The sequence below is a fragment of the Oryza glaberrima genome, chromosome 8 (assembly GCF_000147395.1).
Source record: "Oryza glaberrima chromosome 8, OglaRS2, whole genome shotgun sequence".
Lineage (NCBI taxonomy): Eukaryota > Viridiplantae > Streptophyta > Magnoliopsida > Poales > Poaceae > Oryza > Oryza glaberrima.
In genome coordinates this window covers 5,187,028-5,207,521 of record NC_068333.1, presented here as the reverse complement: position 1 = coordinate 5,207,521, position 20,494 = coordinate 5,187,028, and the positions used below count along the sequence as shown (strand labels likewise).

Here is a 20,494-nt window from a genome sequence, read left to right as displayed (position 1 = left end):
AAATAATTACAGCCCTATAGTTCAACACTTATTTTGGAACGTAGTGAGTAAAAATATGTCCAAATTCGTTGAACTAGATTATGTCTCATCTCATTATAAGTTGGATTTTTTGGACAGAGTGAGTAGATGAGATAATCCAAATAGTTCTTATCATCACTACCTTATTACTAGGAAAAATGTCTATATTTGACGCTCTTTCAGATTCGTAGTACTCAAATTGTCTAATTAGCTATTAGGTTTGCTATATTTTAGAATGGATATAGTATTTGTCATCACTTCTTAATAAGAATTTTATTAAGCAGATGAAAATATTTGACTATAACAATGTGAGTATCCAAGCATCAAAACATTGTAAACTACAAGGTCACAAATATGCGCAAAAGCCTGCTTACGGTTTATATTTATAGTGTGAAATTGAATATGATTTGTGAAAAAAAATGAAACTTTCTTATCATTATATTTTATAACAGTGTTTATTATCCTATAACTAAAAGAAAATCAACGGTAGAAAATATGAACAGGCCTATAAAAATTAGCCATGGAGCATCTCTAGCAAACTACCAATAGTCACTACTATATAGTCACGTTGTTATAATCCATAGGTATCTGTTTTGGTGCCAACAGCTATTATTCAACACCAATAACTTGGATCATTGGACATATGTGACAATATAGGTGCTAGGGGTGCACCCCTTATATTAGTGCTAAAAACCCGAAAAAAATAATATTTTTATTAGGGACCTATATGGTCATATTTAACTTCTCACGAGTCACAGGACTTTTTCAACCCATATTCATGGGCATGCTTCAAGCAATATTTGAACTCAACCCACCTCTCTCCTTCTAAGCCTCCTTATCATCTAACCTACAAACGCTTATAATCTATAATTAACACCATAGATAAGCCTTGTTGAGATCTACAAATTTGATATAAAATTTATGTTCATCCGATTTTATATGAAAAAGTTAGATAAAAAACACACATATACGAGTTGTGTCATCGTAGGTGCCAGTTTTAAACGTAAACTAGCACCTATGGGCTTATAAGTGTCCTTTTTTTTAATTACGAATTGGCACATGTGTGATGCCTATATATATGTCGGTTTATGATAAAAAAAACCTATACCTATGACATTGCACTTATAGATGCTAATTTATTATAAGAACTCGCACCTATAACTTGGGGGAATATTGGTGTCGGTTTTTATTACAAACCGGTATAAATGAGTGGTTATAGGTAAAAGATGGAAAAAGCTTCATAGGTGATATGGTTTTAGGCAAACCGATAAGACAGGTCTCTATGTGATGTTTTGTAGTAGTGAATGCTATCCTATAAGTTGTTCACGGGGAACAAATAGTTTTTTTTAATGAACTATTTCTTTGGTCTGAAAATAAATTTATCTTTGATTTTCTTGTTTGTCCTAAGTAAGTTCATTTTGAGTTATCATTGCATTGGACTTTGTAAAAGAAGTGGACAAATACATTGTAATAGATAAAGTGGGAACAATTACATTAGGATTCGGTAAGTTGGAGGATGTTATTTTGCTTTATTATTGGTATGTGTGGATGTGTGAAAAATGAGCTTATTATGGAAGGGAGGTAGTATTTAGTTTCGAATGGGGGCACTACTTTAAATGACTACGAAGAAATAATCTGTCTTAGTGTTTTCTTTATTTCTTTTTTTTTCCCATGCATGACAGTTGACGTGGGGTGGGTGGACAGCGATCAAGTCCCTTATAAACGAAAGAACAATAATTCATACTCTCTGTCAAAAGGACTTGATTTCTAGCCATCCAAAATTTAGTAATAAGAAGTAAAGAGCAATGAGTTTCTCGTTAACACTATAGTAGTATTGCTAGGTGGGTATATAGGCAAGGTGTATTAAAGGGATAAGAGTCCTTTGAAACTCTTCGTTTTGTGAACAAATGGTAGGCAAGAGATTAGAAATCATCTCGACACATTAGAAATCAACTCCTTTTGAGATACTTTTAAAATATCTTTAGTCTAGGTTACTGTTACCAACCAGTACTAAAAATTAAATTTTAGTTCGGATTAGTCTTACTAACTAGAGCTAAAGATCATCAAGCATTAGTATCGGCTGGTGTTACCAACCGATACTAAAGATGTACTTTTAGTACCGGTTGCTAACACCAACCGAGACTAAAAATATTTCTAAAGACTTAGACTTTTAGAACTAGTACTAATCTAACTAAGATATTGGTGGTTTTGTGTACCACGACGAAAGATTAGTTCCAATAATGTCGGAAAATCAAAAAAGAGGCAACGTGACCTTTGGACATGACCTGATCCAAAGAATCAATTGAAAATATATACTAGTACGATGGTGCCACATGCATGTGCCGGAAATATGAATAAGCACTTGTCATTAAAATACGTTGACACCAATAACTTTGTGAAAAGACTACATTTATTTTTGAAGAAATTAATGGAATCCATTTAGTACCAAATTGCCCAATTGGCATGACTGCCACCGCACCTACTGGCACTGCTATCATACTATAGCTTAGCTACTGCATTCCTGCAACTGATCAGAGGAGTTAAACTACTGTTAACTAATCAGTTCCCTGTTGTCACGAAGGTATACCCTCCCTCGCATCCGATCCATGCATTGTGTCCATATATACTAGTAAAATATTTACCAATACTTCTGTAGTACAACCGATGATATTTAATTGGGTAAACATTAAAGTAAAACCTAGGGCTAATCAAACATAATATGTATACGGCATGTCTGCATGAAAGACAGGGGTTTTCTCTGTCCTCAATTACTGATCCCGCATGATTTTTTTTCCCGGGTCAGCAGAAGGAAAAAGATGGACCAAATTTCATTAAGATTTATAGAAGCTTTTTACATGAGTATGGTCCTATAACATTAATCTGCCGAGTTGAGAGTGGCTCAACACTCTCAAAACATGTAAACGAAAGACAAGAAAAACAAAGGTAAAGGTACTCCTCTCAGGATTGAAAAATTTCGACGGACCTCCAAATAGAGATTTCTTCGTTCGCATCACTGACCAGCTGCTCCGGCCTTTTGAACCTGTGTTCAAACACTCTTCTGTTTCGCTCTTTTCAGAGGAGCCAACACACCATCAAGAAGAGTGAATCGAACGCCATCTTGTAGCTTGTCCGAAAATGGCGACGCTCCTGCTGCCACCAATCTGCGAGCAGCCAGTCGCCATGGCCCGGAGACGGAAGTCCACCCTAATCCAGTCCCGAAGCAAAGACCAAACCCTATATTGGTGTAGGCACATTGGTGAACTGCAGGTTGTTGCAGTCCTCGAAGATGGCGTTACAGAGGGCGCAAAGCTGTTTCGTGTGGCCACTTAAATTCAGATTTTTACAATACCATTTTAAATTTTGAAGTACAAACCGGTCCCTGTAGGTTTTCCAAAAACTAGCAAAAAGTTGACATATGATTTTTGATCAGTTCTGTATAAAAGCCAGGTAAAACTGCTCAGATTCAGAAACCGGTGTCCAACGTTTTCATGAAAACCAATAAAATTTCATATAGTTTTCGATCAGCATTGCAAACCTTGCATAATTTCATCCATACTCGGGACATCGATGTGGCCAGGCCGATAATCTATCTAGCTAGGTCGGGGCCGGGAGGAGCTCGTCCACGCCCGTCGTTTTCCCAACTACACCCTCCATCCAAATAAACAAACTTATGATTGGACGTGACTTATATAATGAATATGGATAGATTCTTAGTTATCCAGATTCATGGTAATAGGATGTCAGTCACATTAATTTTAGTTAGGTTATTTTTTTAGATGAATGGAGTATGTTAAACATAAAGGTAATTAGCATGTTACCATCATGGGGGCACTGCACGCTGGTACTACGACACTTGAGCTAGCTAGTACTCCCATCGACGACCTGAGGGTTGACGCGAGGTGTGCATGCATGTGTCATGCTATCAAATTAATTAACAAAGCGACACTACATACGGCGTACGGCTATGTTTGGCCGCGTAATGGGAGTGGTTAGTTGCAGGGAGAGGCTCTCTCTGGCTGTGTTTTGCATAGCATAACTATACTTTCTATATGATTGGTAAACACTAACAAATATTAGAAGCTAATGGCTAACATGTAAATCGATCAGCTTTACATATCATCATTCATTAATAATTAGTCCGTACTATTTTAGAGCATTTTAAATCTTATGCAATGTACGTAGAGCTTAATATATAAGTATGTCAAATCATTTTTCTCACATCATTTTCGCAATGTTTCAAATTTTATCATTTCTATAATATTTAACATATATTCATCCATAAATTTCACAGTAAATTACCACGGGGTGTCACGTAGTAAATATATATAGATATTACTCTGCCCGTGCTTTTTCACCTGTCAAAATGCACATATTTTTATCAATAGCTACTAATATTTTTTACAAATATATTTCTAAATGTATTGGAAATATTAATTATATGAGTGCATTTTCATAAAAAAAAATGTACTGATATTATTTTAACGTATCAAATCTTAATTTATCTTTTAATTTATGTCTGATTTAGGATTTTTTTTATTTTTTGATCGTACTCATCTGCTCTAAAGATTGTATGTATTTGTCGATGCAATGAGTATGTATGAATATTATTTATACATATTAGTCGTTGGTTCGTATATATATTAAAATTTTATCAGAATTTATACGCAGCAATAAAAGTTTATCAGAAATTACGTGTAAAGGTCGTATTTGGTACTCGAAATTACTGTACAAGGAAAAATGTACTTTCTTTTTAGATAATGAGGCAAAATGTACTTTTAATCATCTTGTATAAAAACCAGATAAACCACTCGGTTTTCGTAAACCAGTCTCCAGCGCTTTCATATAGCTTTCATGTATTAAAACCAATTGATTTTCATATAGTTTTCAGATCTCCTTTTAGTTGGCAGTTCATGATCACGTACACAAACGATCCATTTTGAAATTAATTAGTACCACCAAGTGGCAGGCCAGTTGTTAATTAAGCTGGAGTACTATCTCTATTCCAAATTAATTGTTTCTTTACGTTAATTCAAACTTTATGTTGAAATAATTGATCATAAAGAAGTATTACTTGTCCCATCAATCACTTATAATTCAAAATTTCACTTCTCTGTGTACACTCAGCCATCATTAATTCCACATTGAACTATACATCACATAATAAAAGGTACTATAATATTTTTTTCTAAAACCTTAGCCTATGTTAAATAACCCGGAACGATAATTAATATGGGACTAAGGGAGTAACATATATGTAGCAGAAACCAATAGCTCCCCAGCGATCGATGTAGAATGTAATATATACGTACGTGTACTGCGGCCACTCTGTTGAAATGGAATGGTTTTGCTAGGCTGCTAGCTAGTACTCTCTCTGTTTATAAATAATGCATGATGCATTTGTACTTTTAGATATTGGTGTTTTATTTACATTTTAGTACAGCTATTAAAAATATTAGTCAAGGTTAAAATATCTTTAATAATAAAACAAATCCAAACAAAATAAATGATGCGTAAATAGTTTTTAAATAAAACAAATGTTCGAATGTAAAAGTCAATAACATTGTACTATCTCTTTTCAAAATGTATGACGCCGTTGATTTTTCTCATAACGTTTGATCATTCATCTTATTAAAAATTAATATAAATATGTAAAAGTATAAGTTAAAATTATATTTTATTTGATGTTTTAGTGACAAAAAATTGATATTTATATAATTATTTTAATAAAATAAATAATCAAACATGTATTACGTGAAGAGTTAACAACGTCATATATTTTAAAATGGAGGGAGTACATTTTGAAATTGAGATATATAGTGCATGTAAGCATGATCGGACCGGCGGGCGGGCCCTGCACACTGGGACAATGACTTGACCTAGTTGAATCGGATGGACGACTTGACCCATAGTTGTAGAATGCACGCGTGTATCAAAGTTCTCTCAGTTTGAAAATATAATAAATTTTAGACTTTAAAATTTATCTCAAAATATAACAACTTTTTTGTCGACATTCTCTTTCCTAATGAATTACAACTCTCCACCATTCAATTTTCTCACATACTTTCACTTCTTATCCAATCATATTTTTTTCTCCATTTAATTCTATTTATTTTCTTAATAAACGTATCCAACACTAAAAATTCTTATATTCTAGAAGTATATTGGAGTACTGTTCATTAGGTGTATGGCGCTATATATGTTTGGCCGCGTATTCGGACTGGTTGGAAGGAGGCTCTCTGTATTTTGCCTAGGGATGATACATCTGGGCTTGATGGATTATTACGCTATCCCTTCTTTCTTCGCTTGTCAGTAACTTACTACCGGTTCTTAGCAGCAAAATTCAAATCTAACAATAGATTTATATTTTTATAAGTAATCAAAACATTCGATTCAAAATTTTGCTAATTTGCTTGATGTCGCATCATGTATATAGATCCTCGTACCAACAAACCCCAATACCTATATACTATCCGGCATACGGGTATCCCCGTCGACAGACAGCATTGACGCGAATATGCCACTAGCTAGCCATGACCACTGAATTAATACTAGCACGTATATAGCCGGCCGATTGTTAAGCTTGACCTAGCTAGCTAGCACGCAGAAGCTGCATCCACAACATAGCTACCTCGTACTACCATGAGACACACACAAGTTAGCCATGTGCACGCGTACATATATACTGCAGCTACCGACACTCTTTGTTGAAATGGAAGGGTGTTGCTAGGCTTCATGTAAGCATCATGAGCAGTGAGCAAATGCTTGGTTGAGAAACGCCTAGGGTACGTCTTCCGACTAGCCTCACAAGGTGGTGTGCTAGACGATCTGGGTTTAAAGCTTCACCCCTTCTAATTATTTAATATTAGATTATTTCGTAATATTCGCGTTTCTTTTTTTAGCAAATGCTTGGTCAATCAATGAGACATGAGCTACTACAAGTTGAATTAAGCCGATCGACGACTTGACCCCAGGCCGGCCAGATGCATGCATTTACTGTCATACTTTGAGAAAGAGACAGAGCTGTAATCGCAGCAATAAGTACTGAAAGGATGGATTAATTAGTTTACAGCCCCATTGGCTGATATGAGGAAAATGCGAAATAGCATATTTGTAAATAAAAAAATTTGTGAATAAAACTTTTATATACGTATTCTCAACGATCTAAAAGCAAATGCTAAAAAATAAACTACAATAGAAAATTTTTTCAAAATCAACGTTGAAAATCCAAATTTTGACTGATAAGCATATGTACAGTGAAAAGATGAGGTTGTTAGTCAGTTGAGCAGATATGCATATATTTCAAAGGAAACTTCTTCAAGCCAACGAACATGGAGGAAGTATTTAATGAGCAATTAGGGGAAATGGATTCTAATCTTTCGATGGATACGCTCCCTTGCAATGATGGAGCCAAGATATTATCACTTTCAGCTTAGGGCTTGATGATGTATTCTTAACAAATTATTTTATCTCTTAAGAGTTAACATTTTGATAGATTTTAATAGGTGTTAACACCAAAATTTGGACAACAGGGATGTTGGGTCTAAGACTAGGGCTTAATTAAATCCTAGCTGCCCCACACTTGTCTACACCCCTATTGTCTCATGTAACCTGACAACATAGAGTATAGTGATATCTAGTATTAATTCCAACAAAATCATTTTCAAATTCAACCTACGCATTGACAAAAAAAAGACAAATACCAATTAATAGTACCACTACTATTTAAGGAATTTGTTTTTTATATCATAATTTGTAAATTGAGTTTAATTTGGACCTAAGATTTTACGGAGTGATATATATGTTGCATGAATATTGTCAATTTTTTAAGAACTTTTTTATCTATTTGAATGGTTTTTAGACAAACAGGGATTAAAATAGTTTCCCACAATTAGGTTAAGCACACTAATTAAAAAAAGGTTTTCACAATCCTACTCTTTCCTTTTCAGTGACAGCCTAAATTTCTAACTGACTGTGAAAACCTATAGAAATTTATTGGTACTTAAGAAAATTGTATGTGAAATCATGCATGTTTTTAAAGGCATTTTTTTAAGGACCCTCCATACCGCCTTAAAATTTATGTAATTTTTACAGGGGTTGTCCAAAAATCTTAAGGACAATTCTCTCAAGGAACCCCTAGGAAACAGGAGTAATACTACTTAAGAGAAATCGTAAATTTTTCATTAAGTTAGATATGACAAAGGGGCCTAAATATTCACTACAAGCTCTCAAATCTTTTGTTTTAGAAAAACAAAATTTTTGAGTTTTTGAACGGCCTCGGATGGAGACATGCTTTGTATCAAAATTATAGAGCTCGATGGGTCTATAACTTTGTAGTTAAAATTTCTTTTATTTGAGATCATTGGTGACAAAATATTCATAACAGTCTCTCGTATCTATATATCTTTGAAGATATTCAGTAGGAAGTCCAAACTTTGAAACATAATTTTAAATCCTTATAGTATCTCCTTTAATGACTTTTGGTCAATATTTTCTTAGTATATTTCCTATAATTGCATGTCTCGCAAAAATGCTTTGTATCATCCATCTGACGTGAGCCCCATATCCCCAACGCTTCATCTAGGAAGGTCCCACCGAACCCTTCTCTCTCATCTTTACTTGCTCACTAGACACCACCAACCCATTCATTTCTCCACAACACACTCCAATCTTATCTCATCTCTCCCTCTCTCTCTCTCTCTTTCCCTTATCTCTCTCCCCTATCTCGTCACGAGTAGTGATGGGGCTCTCATCCTCGACAACGGTTGCCTCTTACTCTCATCCTCGATGGTGGCCTCTCACGCTCGTCCTCGACGACAGCCTCCTCAGCTTACTCAAAGGTGGCCCGGTCGGCCTTGGCTTCCTCAACAGCGATGCGGCACGACATCAGTAGCCACCCGTCCTCAACGGCAACGGGACGAGCTTGGCATTGGCTTCTTTAATGGCCCACCGTTACATGATGGTGGTAACATATGACTTTGTTTGGCCGCGTAACTGGAATTAATTATCGCACCTTGCAAAATTCTTATATATATTAGCTATGTTTCGCCATGGATACACATGCATCCGGGCTTGTTGATCAGTTACTCTGTTTGTGCTTTTTTTTTCAGTGTCAATGCACATATATGTAGTATCGATTTGTTCTAATAATATGTTTGTAAAAAAATATTGGAAATATAGTTATACATAGCTTGTAAAAAATTGATTCTGCCATCCGTTAGGATTTATCAACATTCTTTGGAAACTATTCTGGAACATGTAACTTTTACCACATATGTTTAATTACTCCGGCAAAATTGGATTTCTCACACACTATTCAGAAAGATCGATAAAGGATTAACTAATTAATATTTATATCAACTCACTTAATGCCCGTACGTTGCAACGGGAATTAAAAAGGATCCAACCGTACATTGTAAAGCCTAAAAAATTAAAATAAAATTATTTGCATCGTAAAATAAATTTTCATTGTTTGATGGCTTAGGGTTGTGAGACTGTTTGAGGGACCCACATGGTAGTGGACTAGTGGTGGTGGGTGGTAGCAGATTCACCACCATCACCATTAGAATATTTTAGGAGTATGGAGTATAGATACTCCACATCAGAAATTTTGAAGTATTACACAACTTTCTTCAGAAGCAGTGATCCCTCTTTTGCCATAGACTGAAGATCTTTGCTGCAAGAAAGCCATTGCCCCTCGTAGGACTGAGGTCCATACAACCTTATAACTGTCACTTGATTCATTTGCCATTCATTTTAATTAATTTATGCAGTGCCAAGCATCTGTGATTACAGAAGTGTGCTGTAGCCAACAAATTCGTCAGTCATTTCTCAAAAAAAAAAATCAAAACTAAATGAATTTAAAAGCACTCATGCAAATACAACTGGCATATACAAATTTCCAGGATGACTTGGTTATGAGTATGGAAAATATTCAGAACAAAAAATCCATATATTTGTTGCAACTCGACAATGTCCAAAAATATCACTTGAAGCTAAAACCAGAAGCGATTTGAACATATTTACATTCACCTTCCATCATATGTGACTCCGGTTATCGTTGGAGAAGGGGTGAGTGGGGAAGTCTCCCTCTGCTCTCTAAATTCACCAGTAGTAGATCCAGAGCTGTAGTTGCTGCTTACATAGCTGGTGTTCCCTCCTCTGAGTTGCCACTCAGTGATGTAGCTCGGCTTCGTCACCATCTCAGTCATCTCAATGTCTCCAGTAAGAATTGCCAGGACCCTAGACATTGGTGGTCGCTGGTGTGGTGACCCTTGAGTGCACAAGAGTGCGGCATAGATGACTCTGAAGGCTTCCTCACTGTCAAACTCATCGAGTTTTGGGTCTACGATTTTGATTCCTTGCTCTCTTTCATATAGCCCCCAAGCCTAGTATAAATTAACATATGGACAATGTGTTGATTGTGAGAAATAGAATCAGCCAATGTATTTTCTTGGATGCAAAGACCATTGATCAACTTACCCATTCAAAGAGATAGATCTTGTCATTATCAAGGGAATTGTCGGTGTTTGATCGGCCAGCAACTGTTTCTAGAGCAACAACTCCAAATGCGAAAACATCAGCCTTTTCAGTCAGATGGCCTCTCATTGCATACTCGGGTGCCAAATAGCCGCTTCAAAAGGTCAGACAAGATAAAATTAGCTTAGACTTCAAAGTTAAACTCATAAGAAAAGAAAGGGTGAAATGTGCATACAATGTGCCAGCGATTTTCGTGCTAATATGGGTCTTCTTCTCATCATAGAGCTTGGCAAGTCCAAAATCGGAGATTTTGGGGCTCAGATCAGTGTCAAGCAAGACGTTGCTAGCTTTGATATCCCTATGCACAATCCGAATGCTGGACTCCTCATGAAGATAAGTTATGCCTCTTGCAATACCTAAAATGATCTCGAAGCGTGTTGGCCAATCTAGGTTCAAGCTACTGTGTCCTGAACATGGAGAAATAAGGCCTTGAGAATTGAGATGATGGTATAATGTAGAGAAGAAAAGTTCTTGACAGTGCATGAAAGGAAGAAGGTCGCACAACTGAACTTACCAAATAGTGCTCGGTCTAGGCTTCCGTTTTCGAGGTACTCATAAACTAACAAGGGTGTGCTGCTGTCAATGCAACAGCCATACAATTTCACAAGGTTCCTGTGCTGCACGGCTGAAATTGTTGCAACTTCTGTCACGAATTCACTTTTCCCCTGATGAGATGATTGAGAAAGTTGTTTGACAGCTATAATTCTTCCATCAGGCAGCTTACCCTGTCAAAGAAAGATCCCTGAGTTACATACATATTTTGATTATACACCAGTTGAGTTGCAAAACAATTGTAGTTAGTACACAATAAGGTAAATCCTCAGATTGATTGACGACTTGTGGGAACCTCTAACCTTATATACTGGCCCATATCCGCCTTCTCCAATCACGTTTTGAGAACTGAAATTGTCTGTAGCTAATTTCAATTCTGCACTACTGAAGATATTAGGCCTTCCAACCAGGTTGTATAGTTCTGCATTTTTTTTCACAACACATGGGAAAGAATAACTCATTTGAAAATTTTGGCACCTAAAGAGCTGCACTTAAATGATACCTTCTTGCTGCCTTGCCGCTTTTCTTCTCTTCTTTATCAAAACAAAGATTCCAAGTAAGGCTGCTGATCCTAAAACTGATGCGCCAATCACTATGCCAGCAATTACACCAGCTTTACTTTTCTTTTTTGGAACTCCATTTCTCACAGTAGGAGTAAAATCTGGAAAACATGTTTCAGTAATCAGAAAAAAAACTATAATTCATTCTTCAAGTTAACTAATTCAGTTACTGAGCTTACTTGGAGTGATACTTAGTGCAGAGATCATTGGTCCATAGTAACCTTGAGTAGGAACGCAACAAGTGCCCTTGCCAGCCCAGAACAGATGTATCTCAAGGAAGTTTTTTGACACAGTTGCGTTGTATCTTTTGTTAACTGCAATAAAAGATTTCCCACCAGCTGTTTTCCTTACATCAAAGTTCTTTTCTTTCAGATCACCCTATGCAGATGCCAAGTTGGACAAACAAATATGTTAATAAAGGGTACAAAATAAGTAATCGAATTATTGTACTATGCGCTCAATATGTACCTGGACATATATGTCAAAAACTCTCCTTCCGATGCTTTGCCAAGTCTTTGTGTCTGGATAAGCAAACTCTGCAAATTGAAGAAGAACAGTGTAATTTCCATTCTCAAGCCCTAGGCCATAGTATCTCAGGGACGATGGTGACATTCTGGCAGTCTGGAACAATTCTGAATCCAACGTATTTTGAAACTGTTGCGAGCTATACATTAGGTAACTTCCATTTGGGGCCTCATTGAATTTTCCTACATTGCTGATACCCCATTGTGTTTGCCCCGTAACATAGTATGATGCAGCTCCGAGACTTGTAGCATCAGCTTCGTACACATTATTATCTGAACCTCTCACGGATCTATTACTGCCAGAGTCTACTGCAAAGGAATAGTCTGCATGCAGTTAAGGTGAACAAAATTATAACCTTTTATTGAAAATCCTGAGATCTTTTTTTAAATGCTAAAATCGATGAAGAGTGAAAAAATATACATTCCGGAGAACCGAGGAAACAAGGAGTGTCTTGCTGTAGGCAGTTTAGTCCTGAAGGTAGAATACTGTGCGTATAACAGAAACAAGAAATAAAAATTATGAGGAAGGTGTCGTCAAAAATAAATATTTGCAAATATGTTATAGGTACCTATTGTTGTTGCTTCGAATATTAAATTTGTTTGCCACAAAATTCCTTGTACAAAAGAATACGTCTAACTTGTTAGGCAACAATTTCACATAATGTAGGGAGTGTCTAAATCAATATATATTCGTCTGAAATTTCAGAACTTTAACTTACAGTTGTAAATTGTTACTGGTAGCCCATGAAGGAAAGTTTCCCATGAGTTGGTTGTACGAAAAATCTCTGCAAAAAGCCTAGGATTACCAACGTATGAAATGAATATATCATTGCAATGCTGAAAATCATTTTAGCATACAAATTGTTTAGTGAGGAGCTCTTCACATCTGGCAGGCTTCCTGTAAGGCTATTGTTCCCAAGAAACCTGAATTGAGTTACCATTCAAGACGATGAGACATGGGCATTAGCTTAAGATGTATTTCTATAACAGAAAAGAAATAATCTCCATAAAAGAATTCCTTACAAATATCGAAGGTTGTTCAGATTAAGGATGGACTGAGGAACTTCGCCCGTGATATTGTTAAAACTCAAGTCCCTGTGCCATATGTTTAGCAATATTACTTGAGTAAACACTTCACATGAAACCATGAGAAACAATAACTAATAACATAAACAGTCAGTATGCCACAAAGACAAAACCTACAGCAAGGTTAATCCAGAAAGCTTAGTAAAATTTACTGCTCCAAGATTATCAGATATCTTGCAGTTCCTCAATATTCTGAAACAAAGAATATGTTGTCTCAGAAAATACTACTCGGATAGTACTTTGCAATGAAAAAAAACAATAATATTTATCGTTAGAACTTAAAAGCAGGTCACATACAAGACATTTAAGGACGTCAGGTTGCTAATAAAGGCCAATGAAGAGCTCCCATTTACAATATCACCGATCCGTCTGCATATGTGTATTTAGCACTATTAAAACAAGTTTGGCCTTCCCAACAGTCAAGGGACAAATGTGGCCAAAGAACAAAATACTTACAAGCTTGTCAACTTGGTTAACTTAGAAAAACTTGCTGGGATCGGACCTTGAAAAGAATTTCCTTGCAACCTCCTACAAGTTCATGCTTTAAGAAATTAGGAAGATGTAAAGTCCACCTTAAGATATACATTTCAACATATTGCATGAATAGATAAAGAAAATGCAAATTTATTCATAACGTAGCATTTATGTCGAAGGTGAGGACTAAAAAATGAATAATGTTGTCCTCTTAATTCAAATGAAAAGAATACATACAGAAAAGTTATGTTGCAAGATTTCTATTCATCTCCTTGATAGGATATAATAAATGATTACGTTAAGAGGTTGACAAAAATCTTACAAATCCTCCAAGTTAGTCAAGCTCCCAATAAAATCAGGTATTTTCCCTGTGAAATCATTATCTGATATCCACCTGCAAGCACAACAACATATATAGCATTGAGCATATGAAAACATAATAAACATAATAACTGTGGCTCGGTTCTTGAATGTACAGAATCTTCAGCTTCTTAAGTTTTGAAATTGTCGAAGGGAATGGACCAGAGAAGCCAGAACTATCAATATACCTGTTATTGAAACACAGTAATTAGCATGTTCAACAATCTAGATCTTGCTTGTCAGTTCTTTCGGAAGTAGCGTTCTGGTGGTTAATTAAAGGGGGGAGGGGGAGATTTACATTTGCTCGAGTTTGGTCAAGTTGCCCAATTCTTCAGGAAGGTTACCAGTAAAATTGTTCAGGCTGATGCCTCTGAAACAAAAGGAAATAGTTGAGTAACATAACTTATTTGTCTGCAATAGTGTTGATCCATGATATCCACCACTTTTGAGATTTCGTTATTTGGGTTTCAGCATATTAAACACACTTGGAAAGGAAAATTAAACTGAAATGATTAAGTAACATATGAATTCTTTTAGAATTTTCTCATTGAGAAATTGTGGAAGGGATATATTACAATGAGATGAGGTTCGTGAGGTTCCCAAATTCCTTTGGAAGTGGTCCAGATAATGGATTGATTGCTAAGCTCCTTTTAAAAATAAAATAAGAAAGAAAGAAATATGGTTAAGAGAAAGCACCAGCAGATATTGGATGGTATAAAAATATATAACTTGGAATTTAACTCTTACAAGTACTGCATGGGAAATTTTCCAAAGAATGATGGAACAGGACCAGTCAAGTAATTTTGCATGAGGTTTCTGAAACAACATAAGAATCGCCAAGCAAGTTAGACAGAGTACAACAAAGAATTGTATACCTGATTTCTGATATCTATTTATCTCTGTTTTGCCTGGTAAGTGACAATTGAATATTCAAAGCATGGGATTGAATAGTATCTATTTATTGCAGAAAAATCGTTCAACAGATTGTGTTTGATCATCAAATGTTAAGACAGACATGTGTTCCATCATCAAGACAGAGGGATAAAGAGTTAGGCACCATACAAGTTAGCTAGATGGGTGAGTTTCTCCAGCTCTGCAGGTATCTGACCGACAACATTCAGCGCGTACACCCTCCTGCATAAACATCATCAGTAAAATTCCTCTGATGACAAGTAAAAAAAAAAACTATATATGCTTTGCTAAATGAATTAGGTGATAGTTATCCAAATTCAATTCATCATCACTTGATCCCAGAGCATTCCTGCAACCACCAGCATCCTAATTTTGGAGGATCGCATGGCCTCTCTCTTTCAGTCAGGCAATGCGTCGAACACCTTGCCTGCAGCTGAGACGAGAGGTTTGAGTTCAGGGGAGGATACGTACAGCTTGACGATGCGGCAGACGGTGTTGTTGTTGAATGTGCAGTCGCACTTGATGCCGGGGTTGACGATGGGGTTGTTGTCGATGTCGGTGTCGTCGACGGCGGTGCCGGTGCAGGGGTCGCCGCCGGTGATGTTCCACGTCTTGGGCGGCTTCGTTCCCCATCGCCCCAGAATCGTGTTCAGCGCCGCCACTGCGTTGACATTTGCACACGAATCCAATCAATTTTTTTACCTTTTATTCTCTCCGTTTTATATTATAAGTCGTTTTGATTTTTTTTACAACTTTAACTAAATTTATAAATAAAACATATTAGTTTTTTAACACAAGAAAAACTTATTATCGAAATATATTCTATCTTAGATTTAATGAAACTAATTTATTATTTTTAATGTTTCTATTTTTTCTGTAAATTTGATCAAACAAGTTTATCTACGAAAAAGGTCAATTTTTAATGTTTCTATTTTTTTCTGTAAATTTGACCAAACAAGTTTGTGTAGAAAAAAGTAAAAAGACTTTAATTTGAAAGGAAGGAAGTATGTGTGAAGAGAAAACTAGCAAAAAAACAGAGGCGAGAAAACAACGTCAGAAAGAGAGAAAAAATTGACTTTTTAACGGTCACCAACCACACCAAACAGAACTCCTCTCCTCCATTAGTCAACAAAACAGAAACAGCAGGAAGAAGCAAAGATTTGGATGGTGTATCAAACTTGAACTTGATCACTGAACTTGGAAAACAGAAGATGTCTGATGCTGTTCATCGCCGTAATGATGGAATTCTTGCTCTGAACTTTTTCTTTTACTGTTCATCACAAAAACGTGGGTGTTCTGACCTTTGGTCTTCTCTTCAATTTAAAAAAAAAAAAACAGTAAACGGCCAAGAAAGGAACGAATTAATAATATCCGAGGAATCCGAGGATTAACTCTCACTGCTAACTGCTAATTTGTCTCTAAGCTGTTGCAATTTGCAAGTTGCATCAATTATATCCATGCTAAATGCTACACATCAACTCATCAAACATGTAGTAAGTTTCATGTCTCTCTAAAGTCGCAAGGAAAAGGAAAGAAGATCCAGGCCCATCTCTGAACCTCCAAGAATTAGAGATCCCTAAATATTACAGTTTCAACTGTAATCTGTTGCAAGTTGCATCAGCTGTACCCATGCTAGATGCTACTACAAACAAGGAAGCATCATCAAGCATGTAGTAGTAATAAGTCATAACTCATAAGCCATGTCTCTCTGAACTCCGAAGTCTCAAAGAAAATGGAAAGACGAGAGGAAACATGCATGTATGCAACCATGAAAATCTATGTCTTTTCTCCAAGAACATCTCTCCAGCAGAAAAGAGCAGCGGTGTCTCCGTAATCTGTGAATGCATGTAATCAACTGATAAAATATAAAATACATACATACCTTCGACTGGATCAGTTGTTGCTCCTGCCGGCTTCTGAGCCTGAACTCGAGCTACTGCAACCCATGAGCACGCGATCACCAGCCACAGGATGAGCTGATGACCACCACCATGGCCGCTGCTGCTGCTGCTGCGTCTCCTCATCATCTCTTTGTCTCTCTCTGTGTCTCGCTAGCTCGCTCTGATCACTCTGTCTGTCTGTCTGTCTGTCTCTCTGCTGCCTAAAAATCGATTCTTGTGACAGGTATATATGTACAAATTAATGTACTTTTATCAGCGTGTGTTTCTGGGTTTAATTTAGTGATCGATCACATCCATCATCATCATCATATACATATCGATCGGGAAGGACGACGACGGGGTCGTCCGATATTTTTTTTCCAAGAGGCGACCTTCTGTGGGTTATATCAATCGGCTCCTTGCAACCCATCGTTGTGGCTACTACTGTTGCACTGGACTCTAAAATGTACACCGCGGAAGAATGACGAGGTCATCCTCCAATCTCTCTCAAGGACTTGTGCATGGCTGGGTGGGTGCCAATCTCGGTCCTAATGCTCAGCCACTCAATCTTGCTGGGACACAGGGCCGTCCCGTGAAATTCGGGGGCCCTGTGCATATAGTAGATAAACCAAATAACGTATACATTAAAATTCAATACTCATCATGAGAGAGCGGTCAATCGCTGAAGCACAGGACAAATCAAGGAGCAAACCACAGTACACCACAGCAAAGGATGAGAGCAGCCGACAGAGGGGTAGACAAACAGATGGCAGCGGCAGCCGATAGGTACGGCAGAACGGTAGGCCGGCAGCCACCATTGGCGCTGATCTAGCATAGGGAAGTGAGCAAGCAGACAGCGGATGCAGTCGTGCAGACGAGCGAGACCGAGAGGCTAGAGGAGAGAGCAGCGAAGGTGGAACGACGGACGAGCGATTGTGAAGAATCGAGAAAAAATGGAAAACGAATAGACGTATCACATATGATGGCTCATCATCTGATCATCTGATAGATCCTTAATTTCCTATTAGAGCATGTACAATAGCAGGCTATAAGTCAGCTGCAAACATATTTTAAGAAGATAAATGAGGAGAGAGAAGGGCAGCAGGCTATAGATTTGTAGCCAGCTGTAGCATAGACTCTAAGACACAGTGTGTGTATGACAAGTGGGACCAGGTATTAATAGTCTAGTATATAACTATTGTATGAATGAGCTATTAGATTGGCTATAGATAAATTGGAGCTAGTAGTTGGCTATACTATTGAACTTGCTCTTAGGCTGAACATGTATACTCAGAGTCTTAGGCCTAGGGGGCCTGGAAAATGGGAGCCATGTTCGGTCGCTCCGGCCACGCGCCCTTAGGGACGGCCCTGCTGGGACACTTGAGTGGAGGGTGGTGGCGAGGGCCAATGCCTGGCTAGTTTCGTGATGCAAACCATAAAACAACCGTGCGACGACCGTGATGAAAAAGATAACATCCCAATAATAATGAGAATTCATACGCACTACGACAAAAACATCTTGTGGAGACGTTTTATGAATATTATAAAAAACATTATTTTAATATGGCATTCTAACAATGCTTCATAATGAGTTGTCATAGTTAATGACTAAATATTTTATAAAAATGTCTTTATGCAGCATTTCCACATATGCATTTTTATTCTTATAAGATCATAGCAAATAACTTTGGAGGCAAGAGAAACTAAATTATATTCCCGTGCCAATCCCTGAGCTCGGAGACCTAAAACATCATAAATATCAGCAATGCACTAACCATCTCAACCTAATCTCATGACTTGTTTATCTATGTGTCATGTTGCTTATATCTCCCTATCTGGTATAAATTAACCTCCTAAAAATGCCTCTATATATATTTAAAATATACCTCAATGCCTTTGCATATGATTGCATAAAATTGCCTCTATTTAGCAAATATATATATAATGTGTTAAAGTTGTCTCCTAGAATAAAAAATATTATAGGTGATTTTTAGAATACCTTAAAAATGTCTCTAGCTCTATATGAAAATCCCAAATTTAGAGGCTCTCCTTTGAAATTTGCCATTAGAGAGGTATATCTAATCCATTCTTTCTATAAAGCTAATGCCCACTACGTACCTAAAGCTCAACATGTAAGCATAGTATTTGTTAGCACTCCTAAAATCTACATGCAAGCATACCACATCAACCCATTAAACATGCAAGCATATAATAATTATATCTATAACTTATTTCATTCTAAAACTAAACATACACATGCTAATTAAATCATCATTCTCAAATCATTTTCATAATATTCCAATCCAAATCATTTCATCATTTCTCCATTATCTAACATACTCCCTCCGTTCCAAAATGTTTGACATCGTTGACTTTTAAGTACTTGTTTGACTATTCGTCTTATTCAAAAAATTCAAGTAATTATTTATTCTTTTCATATCATTTGATTTATTGTTAAATATACTTTCATATACACATATAGTTTTACATATTTCACAATTTTTTTAATAAGACGAACGGTCAACATGTGCTAAAAAGTCAACGGTGTCAAACATTTCGAAACGGAGGGAGTATATCCGTAACAAAGCGCGGAGCATTATACAGTGTTTGTAATGACACAGGCAATGCACATCACAAACAGCGGCAAGTGTCGAAATGTTTATCCTCAGCTACGCAATATTAATTTTAACATGATAGTAGCAATTAAGCTAGGAAGGTTTCATATGAACTAAGTGACGTTAGTAGAAATTAAATTATTAGTTGACATGACGTCGTCAATCTATCCCATTGGATATGCACATGATGGAAATGTTAAGCATTTCAATTTTCCCAGGATTAATTGATGATATCAAGTACTTTTTGACTCGGCCTCGATTCCCATTGGATGCATGATGGAAATGTTAAGTATACTCTCCCTCTATACTTTTTGACTCGGCCTCGATTCGAGAATAGTACTGGCACAATTTTTACTACACTTATAGACTTTATATATCTTTTTAATCGTATATTTATAAAGATTAGTAAAAGTATATATAGGGTCCTTATTATTCGTGAAAAAACTATTAATATTGTTTGTATATATTGAATCTTCATTTTTTTTATTTCAAGATTTTCATATTTGACTATACAAATCTAAAATGTGAACGCTCGTTGTATGACTTGTGCCTATATGAACGACAAAAAGATCTCTAGCTGAAAGGAACAAACAGTGCTATCTGCTACCAACAGTTGACTATAGGCTCATTCGGTTCATTGGGTTTTTTAGTGAAATATCTATGTTGTGTTTCCTGAAATCACATGACCCTAGGAAGATTATTGAATGCTAGTTGAATTATATCATGTTAGTTACTATATCAGTCAATAATTAGATAATTAGTACGTACTGGTCATTATTCTTGTTCTAGTTTGACACCATTGGGGTTTTCAATGGATTTTTATAGGATTGGCAATTTCTTTGGATTTTTCACTATTCATGTATTTGGTTCACATGACTCACGCGTAGGAAGTTTGGAAGAATAATGCTGTAGCAACCATGTGAAAATTAAATGCCTGCAATATATATACTCGTAACAAATTAATATGTAGCAACCTA

General features: G+C 36.5%; 1 protein-coding gene across 2 annotated transcripts; it reads right to left on the bottom strand.

The window, feature by feature from the left end:
- Positions 1–9,747: 9,747 nt before the first annotated feature.
- On the bottom strand, positions 9,748–17,158 carry LOC127782247 (probable LRR receptor-like serine/threonine-protein kinase At1g56140). 2 transcript variants are annotated; one of them, XM_052309362.1, is made up of 24 exons: positions 16,905–17,158; positions 15,494–15,683; positions 15,173–15,244; positions 14,858–14,926; positions 14,686–14,757; positions 14,409–14,480; positions 14,227–14,298; positions 14,073–14,144; positions 13,733–13,804; positions 13,574–13,645; positions 13,394–13,468; positions 13,214–13,285; positions 13,049–13,114; positions 12,910–12,975; positions 12,760–12,804; positions 12,612–12,676; positions 12,135–12,514; positions 11,846–12,044; positions 11,609–11,767; positions 11,409–11,527; positions 11,069–11,279; positions 10,730–10,961; positions 10,498–10,648; positions 9,748–10,403 (listed from the first exon to the last, which is right to left on the bottom strand). In XM_052309362.1, exons 1-24 carry the CDS (start codon positions 17,047–17,049, stop codon positions 10,044–10,046), a joined length of 3,108 nt encoding a protein of 1,035 aa, XP_052165322.1. In that variant the 5' UTR covers positions 17,050–17,158; the 3' UTR covers positions 9,748–10,043. The 2 variants fall into 2 exon arrangements, with proteins under 2 accessions (XP_052165322.1, XP_052165323.1); XM_052309363.1 differs by lacking the exon at positions 16,905–17,158 and adding an exon at positions 16,220–16,333.
- Between the last annotated feature and the right edge of the window lie 3,336 nt (positions 17,159–20,494).